Source organism: Oncorhynchus mykiss, chromosome 9 (genome assembly GCF_013265735.2).
Source record: "Oncorhynchus mykiss isolate Arlee chromosome 9, USDA_OmykA_1.1, whole genome shotgun sequence".
In the NCBI taxonomy this organism is placed as follows: Eukaryota; Metazoa; Chordata; class Actinopteri; order Salmoniformes; family Salmonidae; genus Oncorhynchus; species Oncorhynchus mykiss.
Window position 1 is genome coordinate 66442889 of NC_048573.1, and position 14512 is coordinate 66457400.

A 14512-nucleotide genomic window follows, 5' to 3' on the forward strand; every position below is an offset into this window, starting at 1 on the left:
CTCCAGTAATGTTTGGCTCCATCTAATAGAGGTTTTGTGATGAAGACTGTGGTCTGAGCCTACGGCCATATATCATGCCTTAGGTTTCTCCTGGCACTGTGGCGGTGAATTTAGAACCTGCTCAGAAAGGTCAGAGGTGATGGGGCCAGGCAGCAGGCCTTCATCAGCACAGCTTTATTTCCACTGGGGTGCCAGGCTCACTCAATCAGATTGAGCAAAACCTTTTTATCCTCTACTTGTCAGTGTTCCAAACGGGACATTATTTGTCTTTTTACCTAAACACAGTACTTGACTTTGGAAGGAGCTCAACGGAACAGAATACCGGTACCTCCAACTTTTTTCTGCTTGAGTTCCTGCACCTCGGTAGGAGGTATGTATGCTTGTATGCTTGGTAGGCGAAGAGTTCCCATTTTGAACCATTTTATTGTCTGAAGATACAAACTCCGCCTACACGGCAGGCCCACAGAGATAAAATCAGTTGCACCTGTAGGCATACCGCTTGCCAATCGGATAGCTTAGATCCCTGTGTTTACAGCAGCTTCCACCAGCCCACAGTTGATACTGATTGTAGAGCAGGCTACTGTAAGACTTCAAAACCATGCCTAGAGAGAGATTGTTAAGGAATACAGCAAAGGAGTGCTGTTTTTATGACTTTCATTTTCAAAATCGACTCAGCACCACAACGCTGTTTTTATGCAACACTTTTAAAAGTTATTTCAATTGGTGGGGCGGCAGGTAGCCTAGCAGTTAAGAGCGTTGGGCCAGTAACCGAAAGGTCGCTGCTACGGATCCCCAATCCTACTAGGTGAAAAATCTGTCGATGTGCCCTTGAGCAAGGCACTTAACCCTAATTGCTCCTTTAAGTCGCTCTAGACAAAAGCATCTGTCTAAAGTAATAGGCTATGACAATGGACCTATTGCCAGTGTTATCATACAGCCTAGCTTGAGACTTGAAATATAAGGGACTACATTTATAATAAAGGGTGGGCCTACATGCAGAAAATCGGTCCTCAGTCTGAACGGAGAGGTCCTCAGTCTGAACGGAGAGGTCCTCAGTCTGAACGGATAGGTCCTCAGTCTGAACGGATAGATCCTCGGTCTGAACGGAGAGGTCCCCAGTCTGAACGGAGAGGTCCTCAGTCTGAATGGAGAGGTCCTCAGTCTGAGTGGAGAGGTCCTCGGTCTGAACGGAGAGGTCCTCGGTCTGAACGGAGAGGTCCTCGGTCTGAACGGAGAGGTCCTCGGTCTGAACGGAGAGGTCCTCGGTCTGAACGGAGAGGTCCTCGGTCTGAACGGAGAGGTCCTCAGTCTGAACGGAGAGGTCCTCGGTCTGAACGGAGAGGTCCCCAGTCTGAACGGAGAGGTCCCCAGTCTGAACGGAGAGGTCCTCGGTCTGAACGGAGAGGTCCTCGGTCTGAACGGAGAGGTCCTCGGTCTGAATTAAACAATATCTCAGAAGAGGAGACTGGGATGAGGTAACTAAGGTATTTATTGAGACAGGGAGAGATGGAGTGCAGGTCAGGGGAAGCTCGGGCGGGTTGCTGAAACCAGGTGTGGAGGCTGAGGCGAGAGGGGTTGAGACAGGGTAAGAAGGTCTGGAGGGGAATCCAAGGGAGTAGTAGAATGGGGAATCCAGGACAGAGTAGCAGGAGTACGAGACGTGGGACTGGAGACAGGGACCAGATTCAGAGTGAACAGAACTGTAGCGGAGAGGAGAACAGAGTCAGGCAAGGAAAACAGGCACAACACGATCTGAATGGTAACAAACAGCTAGACTGAGCAGAGATTACGATCTGGCAGTGTGGAAGTGGCAGGACTTAGTATTTGTAGAGGTCTTGATTATAGAACGGGTTGCAGCTGATGGGGATCTGACTCCAGCACACCTGTCTCTGCCCACACAATCACACACAGAGAGAGAGGGGGAGAGACCACTGGGGAAGTGGCAGCAGGTCAAGGAGCCACGGGATGAGACACATGACCCCCCCTCCCACGGATGCCACCTGGCGCCTGACCAGGCTTATCTGGGTGTGAGGTATGGAATCTCGCAAGAGGGAGGGGTCCAGAATGTTACGGCGGGGCACCCAGCAGCACTCCTCAGGCCCGTATCCCTCCCAGTCCACCAGGTACTGCCAGCCGTGACCCTGACCATCCAAAAGCCGCCGGACGGTATAGGCAGGATGGTCATCGATGAGCCGAGGGGGTGGAGGAGCTGCTGCAGAAGGAGACGGGACAGGGGCAGACAGGTTTAGTCAGGGACACAAGGTGGGGTGGATCTTAAGAGAGTTTCAGGTGCACAGTAGAGGGGTTAGTGACACGATCAATCTCAAAGAGACCAATTAATCAGGGGGCAAGTTTCCTGGAAGCCACTTTCAAGGGAAAGTCCTTCAACGAGAGCCATACCCTTTGGCCTGGAGTGTAGACTGGAGGGTCCTGGCGGTCCTGGCGGAGGCACAATGAAGGCCAACCCGGGCCCTCCTCCAGGTGCGATGACAACGGCACATGTGGTCATGAACTGAGGACACCGCTACCTCAAATCAAATCAAATTGTATTGGTCACGTACACATGGTTAGCAGATGTTAATGCGAGTGTAGTGAAATGCTTGTGCTTCTAGTTCCGACCATGCAGTAACATCTAACAAGTAATATAACCTAACAATTTCACAACAACTACATTATACACACAACTGTAAAGGAATGAATAAGAATATGTACATAAAAATATATGGATGAGCGATGGCCGAACGGCATAGGCAAGATGCAGTAGATGGTATAGAGTACAGTATATACATATGAGATGTAGGGTATGTAAACATTATATAAAGTGGCATAGTTTAAAGTGACTAGTGATACATTTATTACATCCAATTTTTTATTATTAAAGTGGCTAGAGATTTGAGTCAGTATGTTGGTAGCAGCCACTCAATGTTGGTGATGGTTGTTTAACAGTCTGATGGCCTTGAGATAGAAGCTGTTTTTCAGTCTCTCGGTCCCAGCATTGATGCATCTGTACTGACCTCGCCTTCTAGATAATAGCAGGGTGAACAGGCAGTGGCTCGGGTGGTTGTTGTCCTTGATGATCTTTATGGCCTTCCTGTGACATCGGGTGGTGTAGGTGTCCTGGAAGGCAGGTAGTTTCCCCCGGTGATACGTTGTGCAGACCTCACTACCCTCTGGAGATTTACGGTTGTGGCGGAGCAGTTGCCGTACCAGGTGGTGATACAGCCAGACAGGATGCTCTCGATTGTGCATCTGTAAAAGTTTGTGAGGGTTTTTGGTGACAAGCAACATTTCTTCAGCCTCCTGAGGTTGAAGAGGCGCTGTTGCGCCTTCTTCACCACGCTGTCTGTGTGGGTGGACCATTTCAGTTTGTCCGTGATGTGTTTCCCCCGAGGAACTTAAAACTTTCCACCTTCTCCACTACTGTGGGGGTGCTCCCTCTGCTGTTTCCTGAAGTCCACGATCATCTCCTTTGTTTTGTTGATGTTGAGTGTGAGGTTATTTTCCTGACACCACACTCCAAGAGCCCTCACCTCCTCCCTGTAGGCCGTCTCGTCGTAGTTGGTAATCAAACCTACCACTGTAGTGTCGTCTGCAAACTTGATGATTGAGTTGGAGGCGTGCATGGCCACGCAGCCATGGGTGAACAGGGAGTACAGGAGAGGGCTAAGAAGCACCCTTGTGGGGCCCCAGTGTTGAGGTAGAGGGGGAAGGGCCCAGGTTGTCTCCGTCCAGCAGAGGGGTAGAGGGGGAAGGGCCTAGGTTGTCTCCGTCCTGCAGAGGGGTAGAGGGGGAAGGGCCCAGGTTGTCTCCGTCCAGCAGAGGGGTAGAGGGGGAAGGGCCCAGGTTGTTTCTGTCCAGCAGAGGGGTAGAGGGGGAAGGGCCTAGGTTGTCTCCGTCCAGCAGAGGGGTAGAGGGGGAAGGGCCTAGATTGTCTCTGTCCAGCAGAGGGGTAGAGGGGGAAGGGCCTAGGTTGTCTCTGTCCAGCAGAGGGGTAGAGGGGGAAGGGCCTAGGTTGTCTCTGTCCAGCAGAGGGGTAGAGGGGGAAGGGCCTAGGTTGTCTCTGTCCAGCAGAGGGGTAGAGGGGCAGACCATTTGAAGCAGTAAGCACTTTTCACCAGCCGAGGGTCGGGGGACAGTGTTACAGTAGAGACACAGGGGCTATGACTGTCCTTACCTCTCAGTAATAAACCGCTCATACCACAAACCGTTAAAGCCTAGTGCCATTTCTCTGACCTTTAACCTTATCTCTATATCGTTACGTTTTATGTGCACCCCCAGTTAAACTGACTAGGAAGATAGGATACATCTTAAGTTACGACGGTGGGCGGGTAACTTGTCTCGTGACGTTTCTGAGCTCTTGTTTCAAATGTTGATTCTGACTGAAGTGTGTACCATAACAACACAATTCTGTGAATCTCTGAAAATTCAGGCTTTCACAATAACTATTGTGATCATGTGAAAGTCAGGAATAGGATTCATCTGTTTCACCGACCCCTCAACGTCATCTGTTTATGTGTGTGTTTATAGGGCAGACTATCATAAATGGAGTACAATAAAATCACTCACCTGGGATTGAGTTTCTATGACGTAGGCTACTACTGGAGGACGCCTGCCTTTATTTCATCAGTCCGTATTCCTATTTGAATAATGCACCAGGTTGTGAGGAAAATACATTGTTCCAAAAAGGTGGCTATCATGTGTCCCGTCTTAGCAATGAATGTCCTATGGACATGTGGACATGTGGTTTCATGTGTTTATGAATGGGGACTTATTCAAGATTCAAGTCAATTGGCTGCTACAGTATTGGTACAGGCTCACTAGTACTTACCTGTGCTGTCCAAAAGAGGGAGCAGCATCTTTCATGTTCCTATTCAGAGCCATTGCATTGCTTGGAGCCCCATATGACCATTGTTCCAAAGATAAGCATGTACCTTATTAGATGTATTTACCCAGTCAGAGCCTAGGTCTACTGCATGGAAAGAGAGGATCATGTATTTTTAGCCAATTTAGCATTAGAATATTGAATAGTCCATATGTGGCGTTTATCAGTGATGATCATTATGAAAATGTGTATGAAACAACCTTGATGCCTACATACCTCCATTACACCTCAACGTTTAGGCTAGCTCTGCTGGTCGAGGGCGCTACAGAGCTCGACGACATGTAAGCCTTGATCACACCGATAGTGTTATTGCTCAAAATGACCCGCAGCATCATCTGGATATGTGTTTAACAACAGGTCAACATTCACCTTCTGCTACCATTTCTGTCAAGTCGTCTAAACATACAGTTTGACCCATACGTTTGATAAATCCAACGTATACACCACCCAGAATGCAACGCAATACTGCAAAGCAAACGCAGCGTTTCATTAGAAATGAATGTAATTCTGGTGTACCAAAATGAAATGACACTGTCGGTGTGATCGATGCCTTAGGCTATCCCCTGGCTGACTCAACTCACGTGACTTTGAGTTCGGTGTCAGCAGAGAGGAAAAGTCGAAGCGAGAGCGTTCATTCTCTCAAAATCTGTCCACCCAGGAATACACAGATTCTGCTTAAAGGGTGACTGAACTTCCTTGTTTTTTGGTTTATTCAATAAGAAATGCTGCGGTAATGACTGAGGCCAAACAATATTATACAATATGGGGGGGGTCAATATGAGTGTCTCTTATGTGTGTGTTCACATGTGGAAAGCGTTTGTACATTGACTCTGCCAAAACAGTACACAGTTACAGACCCTTCTACATAACAAGGTACTGTGCCTTGAAGTCGCCTTGGCTAGCTAGTGCTAACAAAGATTATGGCTATACTGACAAGATGTACGTCTCTCCTCCCTAACAATGGGAGTCGTTGTCCACAAAGCGGCACAGCAGGCTGTCTCATTCCCCCCTATCCTTTCTTTGGATTGGTGGATACATCTCATTATTGTAACCCTTTTTAAAATATTTGTTGAGGGTTGTTGATGTCAACCGCCTGTATTCAATAGAGAGAGATGCTATCATACTAGCCTCATGCCATGAATACGCATAGCCATCTCGAGACAACTCCGATATAAAGGGTTTTTGCTCAAAGTTGCCGGGATGTCACGTGTCCTACTTATATTATTAAGCATTACGAAACGTATATTCAACCTAATACACCTCACGTAGCATATAAGCCTTAAAACCAATTTGTTGACCAAATTTGACATTCTCTCTTTGACCGCCATACAAAAACTCCTTGCTTGGTGGGTGAAACAATGAAAAAACACCTGCAGGAGAGAGACAGGGTTTCTGCCGAGTTTGGCCTATCTCTTCCTCTCTGGTGCTAGCCAACTTCATTCAATAATTTGCTTCAGCTGGCTGGTGTGTGACTGTGGTTGGTTTGACATTGGATAGTCTATCTCTGGGGCTAGTTAGGGACCGTCAATAAGGCTCCAGAGTGGCGCAGCAGTCTAAGGCACTGCATCTCTGTGCTAGAGGTGTCACTACAGACCCTGGTTCGATCACGGGCTGTATCACAACCAGCCGTGATCAGAAGTCCTATAGGGTGGCCCAGCGTCGTCCGGGGTAGGGGAGGGTTTGGACGGGTTAGGGGAGGGTTTGGCTGGAGTTGGCCGTCATTGTAAAATACGAATTTGTTCTCAACTGACTTGCCTAGATAAATATAAAATAAATTGCACAATGTAAATGGGACAATACTTTCATGTTGCACATATTTTAGTTGTCTCAATAAATTATTTAAAAAAATGTGTATATGGATTTCTGCAATTTCAGTATAGTTTGAGCTTTTTATTATGTAATTTAGAGCTATTGAAAATAAATGATATTGTCCCATGTACATTGTGTAATTTACTGATGTTCTCTAACTAGCCCCATATGGATATCAAACGTAAAAAACAAATTGACCAAGAAAATTATGATTGGGTAGTGTGCAGCTGCGTTCGGAATTGATGATTACTTTGGTGCTGTGGGCAGGTGTGAAATAAACCCAACCCAAGGAAAACTGTTAGGGTAACCTTCATTCTGTTACATACCATCTTTTCCTATCATTAAAACCAATAGGGTAACCTTCATTCTGTTACATACCATCTTTTCCTATCATTAAAACCAATAGGGTAACATTCATTCTGTTACATACCATATTTTCCTATCATTAAAACCAATAGGGTAACCTTCATTCTGTTACATACCATCTTTTCCTATCATCTCACAAATCTCTGTTTCGGACGAGACTGACTTTATGACCAAAATTATCCTATTTAAACTTTGTAGTCAATTTTGACACTAGAATCGATGCCTCATATCGATGCTACATAGGCCGTATTCAAAAACGAGAAGCTGCTTTTTAGGGGCAGTCACTCTTTAATAAGCAGACCGATAAACAGACTGCCTGCCTTCCCGCATTTGGGACAAAAACTCCCATTGCTAGGGTGGATACAAAACCATCTCCTCATTATATACGAGTGTTAGCCAGACTCCTCCGTAGCTCTATAGACCTAATTTGGCCACAATAAGTGTGTTCGAGCGGATCACTTTTGTCAAGTCCATCGTTGGTCTTTCAAAGTGTGTTGAATTATGGTTAAAGAAATGGCCCAACATGTCAACTCCATGAACTTCACAAAAATCATGTGATCAAAGGACATGCAGCTTTTTATGAAGTCGCCTTCAAGTCACTGCAGTTGCTTCTCACCAACTGCACCATTCAGCCATTCAGCACCATTCCCACTGCATTGTGGGAGGCACTATTTGTTAACCATTTATTAGTGTGTTTTTGTTTGACCCTCAGGAAGGTGGCTAAAGATGTGACTGACACAGGAACCAACTTTGCCATGATTCTAAAAAATGAAAGAGATATTTGAGACCTCTCTCTAGCCATTTAATTGTACACAAGTTATGTTTTCAGTTTGTGAGTGTGTGATATGGGGGTGTAGAACAGGGAATGCGCCACAATTTTGTAGGAAACAGGTGGGGGGGTCTTTCGACTAGATAACACAGCCACAAAGTTAGATTCCACAGCTACAAAGTCAATAATGGCACAAAAAAATGCTTAATTTAGGGTTTGGGTTAGGCATAAGTTTAGCAGTTTGGTTAAGGTTAGGTTTAAAGTATAATTTTAGGAAGATAAATTGTAGAAATGGGTGGGGTTTAGCCCTAATTATGACTTTGTGGCTGTGCATCATCATCATGATGTGGCTGGTGACACTTTGCTTTATGAAAGTACAGTATCTTAACAATTTGACTGCTGACATGCATCAACAGTGGACTAATGAAAAAGATAACAAAAGACAGTATTTTGAGTGGATTTTCTCTTTTACTAGCAAAGACCCAGGTGGAGGTTCACCGCATTCAGTGTCCTACCTGAAATCAATCAGAGTGCACAAACAATTAATTCAAACGGACCAATAAACTCACAGTTCCAAGTCACATGATTGAAGTAATTCACTACTTCTAGGCTTTCACCTGTGTATTTTATGGCCTCAATATTTTTTGCAGTTGTAGTTTAGGAGTACAAGGATTAGGCTCAGCTAATGAGTGAAAAGTAGCGTCTGTAACTAAAACCTACAAAACACCCTGACCTTCAACATTTGGAATCCCCTGTTGCCCACAATCAGTGTCTTGTGGGCCACACCTGTATATATCCAACATCATTCTCAAGCTGAAAAGGTTGCTTCCCTTCCTCGAGGCCATGGCTAGTCTAAACGATTTTAGTGCGAGGTTTTACTCCTACAACAAGATGTACAGTTATGAAATGCGACTCCAGAGCTTTGCCGATTGGCCTTTTCGTGAGGAATGTCAATGCACACCTGAAATGGTAAGATGAAGAAACCACCATTCAGTATCGCACAATGTTTCCTGTCAGTGAGGATGCTGGGGTCACCTGTAACTCTCAAACTCTTCTCTGTATGTGGGGTGTTCAGTAGTTACATTTATACACTGTTGACTCCATGTGAACTACGCCATGTTTTAATGTTTAGAAATGTCAATCATTGCTTTCAAACCGGTTTTTGAAACGTGCTGATATGCTCATTTCATATCAGAGGAAAAAATATTTTAATTAAAGACCCACTTGCAGCAATTTTGCACAGCTCCACAAGCCGTGTGCCTCCAGTTGAGAAACTAAACTTCCTCCCCAGTTAAGATTACAAACAGGTGTTCGGAGCATGCTAGATGGCTAATTAGCACAGGAAGCTACCTATGTCTTCTGTAAATAAGCAATGTAACATGGAGATGTGGCCTTGTGGGAACACTAACCCTATAAAGATGTGTAGCATTAAAAATATATTTCTCACTGTTTCCAAAACTGGACTGCAAGTAACGAGTTCAGTTAGAGAAGCGTCGGGGCGCTTACCAAAACTCCCTCGCCAATATGCGCTAAAGACATTAGCGTCTGACTGGGGTAGGCTCACCTGATACCTTACATTTCAATGAATGTCATTCTGACCAGACCTAACTCGGAAATGACGGGCAGGGAGAAAAGAGGTCATGAAATGTAGGTCAAGCACTTATTTTCTACAGGAGAGAAATTATTCTTTTTTTTTTTTTTTTACATAGACATGAATCCGCCTTCTGACAACTACATAGATAACACCCTGGCCCTCTCCAATATGTCCCTGGTTGTGCAGGTTGATTATGATCCAACAACCAACTCATGATGCCCCTAGCTTTGAATCATAACTAGGACTAGTCTTGGGCAATTCAGTCACACACAGAATTTAGACTTCTCCATTGGATTATATTTGTTGGACCCTTATGAAAGCGGCTACACGTTAAGGCTATTGTGTAAACTGCTGTGATTGCATTTGAGCCCTTCCTGGCTGCCCAGGGGATGGATGTGTCCAATGTGAAGATTTTGCTAAAAAGGTGTTAGATTTTGTTTTGTCTGGTGCATTTTCTTCAGTCCTCCCTTGACCCTTACCCCTCCCTCTGCTTCTGGTGATAAACTGTGTGGTGACAGCTCCCTGCCATGTTACTTAACCCTGACACAGCCACACCACATAGTCAGGCCCCTACAATGTTACCACGTTGCTTAACCCTCAAACAGCCACAACCAACTTAGACTTGGCGGCGGGGGGGGGGTTCAATTTGATATGTATTTGTTGATGCCGTCATCCATTTCGTATGTTATGAATCATATGCATTTTCAAAATACAAATTCCAATTTGTTGCTTAAGTTAGCTAGGTGGTCTAAGGCACTGCTTCTCATTGCTAGAGATGTCACCACAGACCATGGTTCGATTCCAGGTTGTATCACAACTGGCTGTGATTGGGAGTCCCATAGGGCGGTGCACAACTGTCCCAGCATCTGCTGTGTCCAGGAATGTTTTGTGAGCACTGACTATATAAACAAACCCAGACAAAGTTGTAATAAGTCATCACAAACCTAATGTATTTAGAGACAGTGTACCGTTTATGTATTACTCTCAATGCTTTTACACAATGTAGAAACATATTTCACATGACTTTAATTTCAATGACAGCTATTTGTATCATCACTAACTTTTTTTATAATTCATGTATTTACAATGTTTACATAGGAGTTTCTAGGGCACAGCATGTGCTTCAGAAGTAGCTAGACTTCTTAGGCCCAGTATAGGCTATATCTTTAATAGATTTTGTATTTTTTTTTCTCCTAAACTTAAGTTGAGAGTATCAAGAAAAAATGTAAATTCAGCACTGCTAGGTGGCAAATTTTAGCCTAGGGGTTAGGGGTAGGTTTAGCTGAGTAGTTGTTTAAATGCTAAAGTTGTCTGTATTGATTGGCCTACCATGTGACCTAACCTACACTTAACCCTGACCACATCAGAAATGTCTACCAGTAGAATGGTGCGTTGGCTCATTTCATCTGGTACACATTCACTGGCTGCACCAGGTTGCCAGTTAAGGTACCTACAGCTAACCCTCAAACAGCCAGACAACTCCATCAGGCAGCCTGATGGGGATCTTATCTCCAGGAATTTTCCCTGACAGGACAAATCGTGCTCATTTTAGCTTTCTACCCATCATTGATACACACCTGATGGGCATCAGACCATAGGCCTATGTTAGATATATTGTGACCTGCCAGTGTCTATTTAAGGATGGAAAAGGGCAGGGTTTGTCCACTGCTCCGTTGTGACTTAACAGTGTGTTAAAGGTTGATGCTCCTTCTGAACATGTTACTTACCTGTATTTGCAGATGGCGACGGCAGGGTTCGTCCACTGCCCCAGTGTGAACGAGCCTGATGTGGCCTGCTGCTTCTTCTGTCTCAGAGAGCTGGAGGGCTGGGAGCCTGAGGACAACCCATGGTAAACTTGGTCCTTGCACTAGCGTTATTACTGGTCAGATAAAGCTCTGTCTGAATTGTTTAGGAAACCATCAAGTCCTCACCATTCACATTGGATTCAATAGCATTATCGTTCAGTAGAAACGCTGTACCATTTGACATGTTATGTTATCAGCAAAGCCTTTCAGTTGTCATGTTAAGTCTTAATGATCTACATGTCTCTGTCTGTCCTCTGTAGGTCTGAGCATATCAAACGGTCTCCTAACTGTGGCTTCCTGGCCATGAAGAAAGACTTTGGGGAGCTGACTGTGGCTGAGTTCTATCACCTGGAGCAGGAGAGACTGCGTATCTACATTGTACGTCACCAACCCTATGTATATAAACTCAGCAAAAAAAGAAACGTCTTCACTGTCAACTGCGTTTATTTTCAGCAAACTTCATGTGTAAATATTTGAATGAACATAAGATTCAACAACTGAGACAAACTGAACAAGTTCCACAGACTTGTGACTAACAGAAATTGAATGATGTGTCCCTGAACAAAAGGGGTCAGGGGGGGGGGGGGGGTCAAAATCAAGTCAGTATCTGGTGTGGCCACCAGCTGCATTAAGAACTGCAGTGGATCTCATGGACTGCACCAGATTTGCCAGTTGTTGCTGTGAGATGTTACTCTTCCACCAAGGCTCCTGCAGGTTCCCAGACATTTATTGGTGGGAATAGCCCTAGCTCTCACCCTCCGATCCAACAGGTCCCAGACGTGGTCAATGGGATTGAGATCCGGGCTCTTCGCTGGCCATGGCAGAACACCAACATTCCTGTCTTGCAGGAAATCACTCACAGAACGAGCAGTCTGGCTGGTGGCATTGTCATGCTGGAGGGTCATGTCAGGATGTGCCTGCAGGAAGGTTACCACATGAGGGAGGATGTCTTCCCTGTAACGCACAGCGTTGATTGCCTGCAATGATAACAAGCTCAGTCCGATGCTGTGACACACCACCCCAGACCATAACGGACCCTCCACCTCCAAATCGATCCCGCTCCAGAGTACAGGCCTCGGTGTAACATTCATTCCTTCAACGATAAATGTTAATCTTACATCACCCCTGATGAGACAAAACCGCAACTCATCAGTGAAGAGCACTTTTTGCCAGTCCTGTCTGGTCCAGCGATGGTGGGTTTGTGCCCATAAGCGACGTTGTTGCTGGTGATGTCTGGTGAGGACCTGCCTTACAACAGGCCTACAAGCCCTCAGTCCTGCCTCACCTCAGCCAATTGCGGACAGCCTCGGCACTGATGGAGGGATTGTGCATTCCTGGTGTAACTCGGGCAGTTGTTGTTGCCATCCTGTACCTGTCCTGCAGGTGTGATGTTTGGATGTACCGATCCTGTGCAGGTGTTACACGTGGTCTGCCACAGAGGACGATCAGCTGTCCATCTTGTCCCCCTGTAGCGCTGTCTTAGGTGTCTCGCAGTTCGGACCTTAATCTATTACCCTGGCCACATCTGCAGTCCTCATGCCTCCTTGCAGCATGCCTAAGGCGCATTCACACAGAAGAGCAGGGACCCTGGAGTCAGTAGAAAGGCCTCTTTAGTTTTCTTAACTGTGACCTTAATTGCCTACCTTCTGTAAGCTGTTAGTGTCTTAACGACTGTTCCACAGGTGCATGTTGATTAATTCTTTATGGTTCATTGAACAAGCTTGGAACAGTGTTTAAACCCTTTACAATGAAGATCTGTGAAGTTATTTGAATTCGTAAAAATCATCTTTGAAAGACAGGGTCCTGAAATGGACGTTTCTTTTTTTTCTGAGTTTCTGTGATGTTTTTTAAGACTTTTTTTCCCCCAATGGGAACATTTGTCTTGGCCACACCATACTGCCATATTAAGAATAAACATCATATACAGGTAACTGCCAAAATAATAGAAACTGCAGTTAATTATGGATACAGTTGTGGTTCTTGACTTAATTAGGTAATTAACATCCCATCATGCTTAGGGTCAGATGTAAAAATGCTGGGCAGACTATTTTGGCTTCCATGGCTAAGCCCCCATAGGATGACAATACAACGCTTCCACAGGGCACGAGTGGTCGCTGAATGGTTTGATGCGCATTAAACAATGTGTACCATATGACATGGGTGTCTCAGTCACCAGATCTCAACTCTAATGTAATGCTTATGGGAGATTCTAGCGCTGCGCCTGAGATTGCATTTTCCTCCAACAAAACACCAAATTATGTATTTTTGTGGAAGAATGGCATCGCATCCCTCCAATAGAGTTCCAGACACTTGTGAAATATATGCCAAGGTGCATTGAATCTGTTCTTGGTCGTGATGGCCCAACCCCCAATTTAAGACCCTTTGTTGGCGTTTCCTTTTTATTTTGGCAGTCACCTGTGTATTTATTTACCTGTAGATCTCATTCAAGGCAAATGCTTGATGTAGAGTACTTTGCCCTTGGAAGTTCTATGTAGACTCAGGCCTTCACTGAAAGTTATATTCTTTAGGTTTGAGCTGTATTTAATACTTGCTGTAGTGTTGCGGTCGTTTTTCAGTTTAATGTAGGCCTAAGCTGTTGTCATTTCTACTGTTGTAGAGGAAGACTATCCATTTGAAGATCGCCAATTTTCGAGATGAGGTGGAGAAAACCGTTAATTACATGAGGACGCTGTTTGATTCGGGATCTGTAATGTAGTTGTATATTTTAGCCTTGGGTGTTTTATCTGTAAATATTTTAGTGAATAAAGCTCTTCTATTTTCTACCGTGTTACATAATGTTTTAGAACTATTTGAATGCAGAATTGCATTTTACCACAAGGTGGTGCCTTCACACTGGTTGTATGTAGCCCCGTTTTCCAGTGGTGGGGAAAAAGTACCTGATTTGTCATACTTTAGTCATTTTCTATCTTTACTTTTACTCAAGTACTTTTACTTTATACCATTGCTGTTTTCCAACATTGTCAGACATGTAGGCTACTATAGCTCAGCTTCTCTAGCCCACATTCATAAAAGCATCTAGTTTGATGTGTTGCATTTAGACATTTTGCCTTTTTGATTAGAATGGGAAGATTGCATTGACAACTTTGATCTGATCCACATTGCTACTCTGAGATACTTTCTGGACCCTAACACCCCAGGGGCAAATTATTTCACTTTAAAAAAAGGCACAGATTAACGTTGAGTTTTCCTGAATATGAGACAACCAGTTTATTTTCAAACCTTGACCCTGGACAGATGGCCCCAAGCCCCTCCCTCTACACCAACTG

The 14512-nt window shown here is 44.8% G+C and overlaps 1 protein-coding gene across 1 annotated transcript; it reads left to right on the plus strand.

Moving 5' to 3' along the window:
* Positions 1-8437: 8437 nt before the first annotated feature.
* On the plus strand, positions 8438-14016 carry birc5b (baculoviral IAP repeat containing 5b). The gene is made up of 4 exons (XM_021616803.2): positions 8438-8795; positions 11160-11269; positions 11486-11603; positions 13843-14016. Exons 1-4 carry the CDS (start codon positions 8670-8672, stop codon positions 13939-13941), a joined length of 453 nt encoding a protein of 150 aa, XP_021472478.1. The 5' UTR covers positions 8438-8669; the 3' UTR covers positions 13942-14016.
* Positions 14017-14512: the final 496 nt, after the last annotated feature.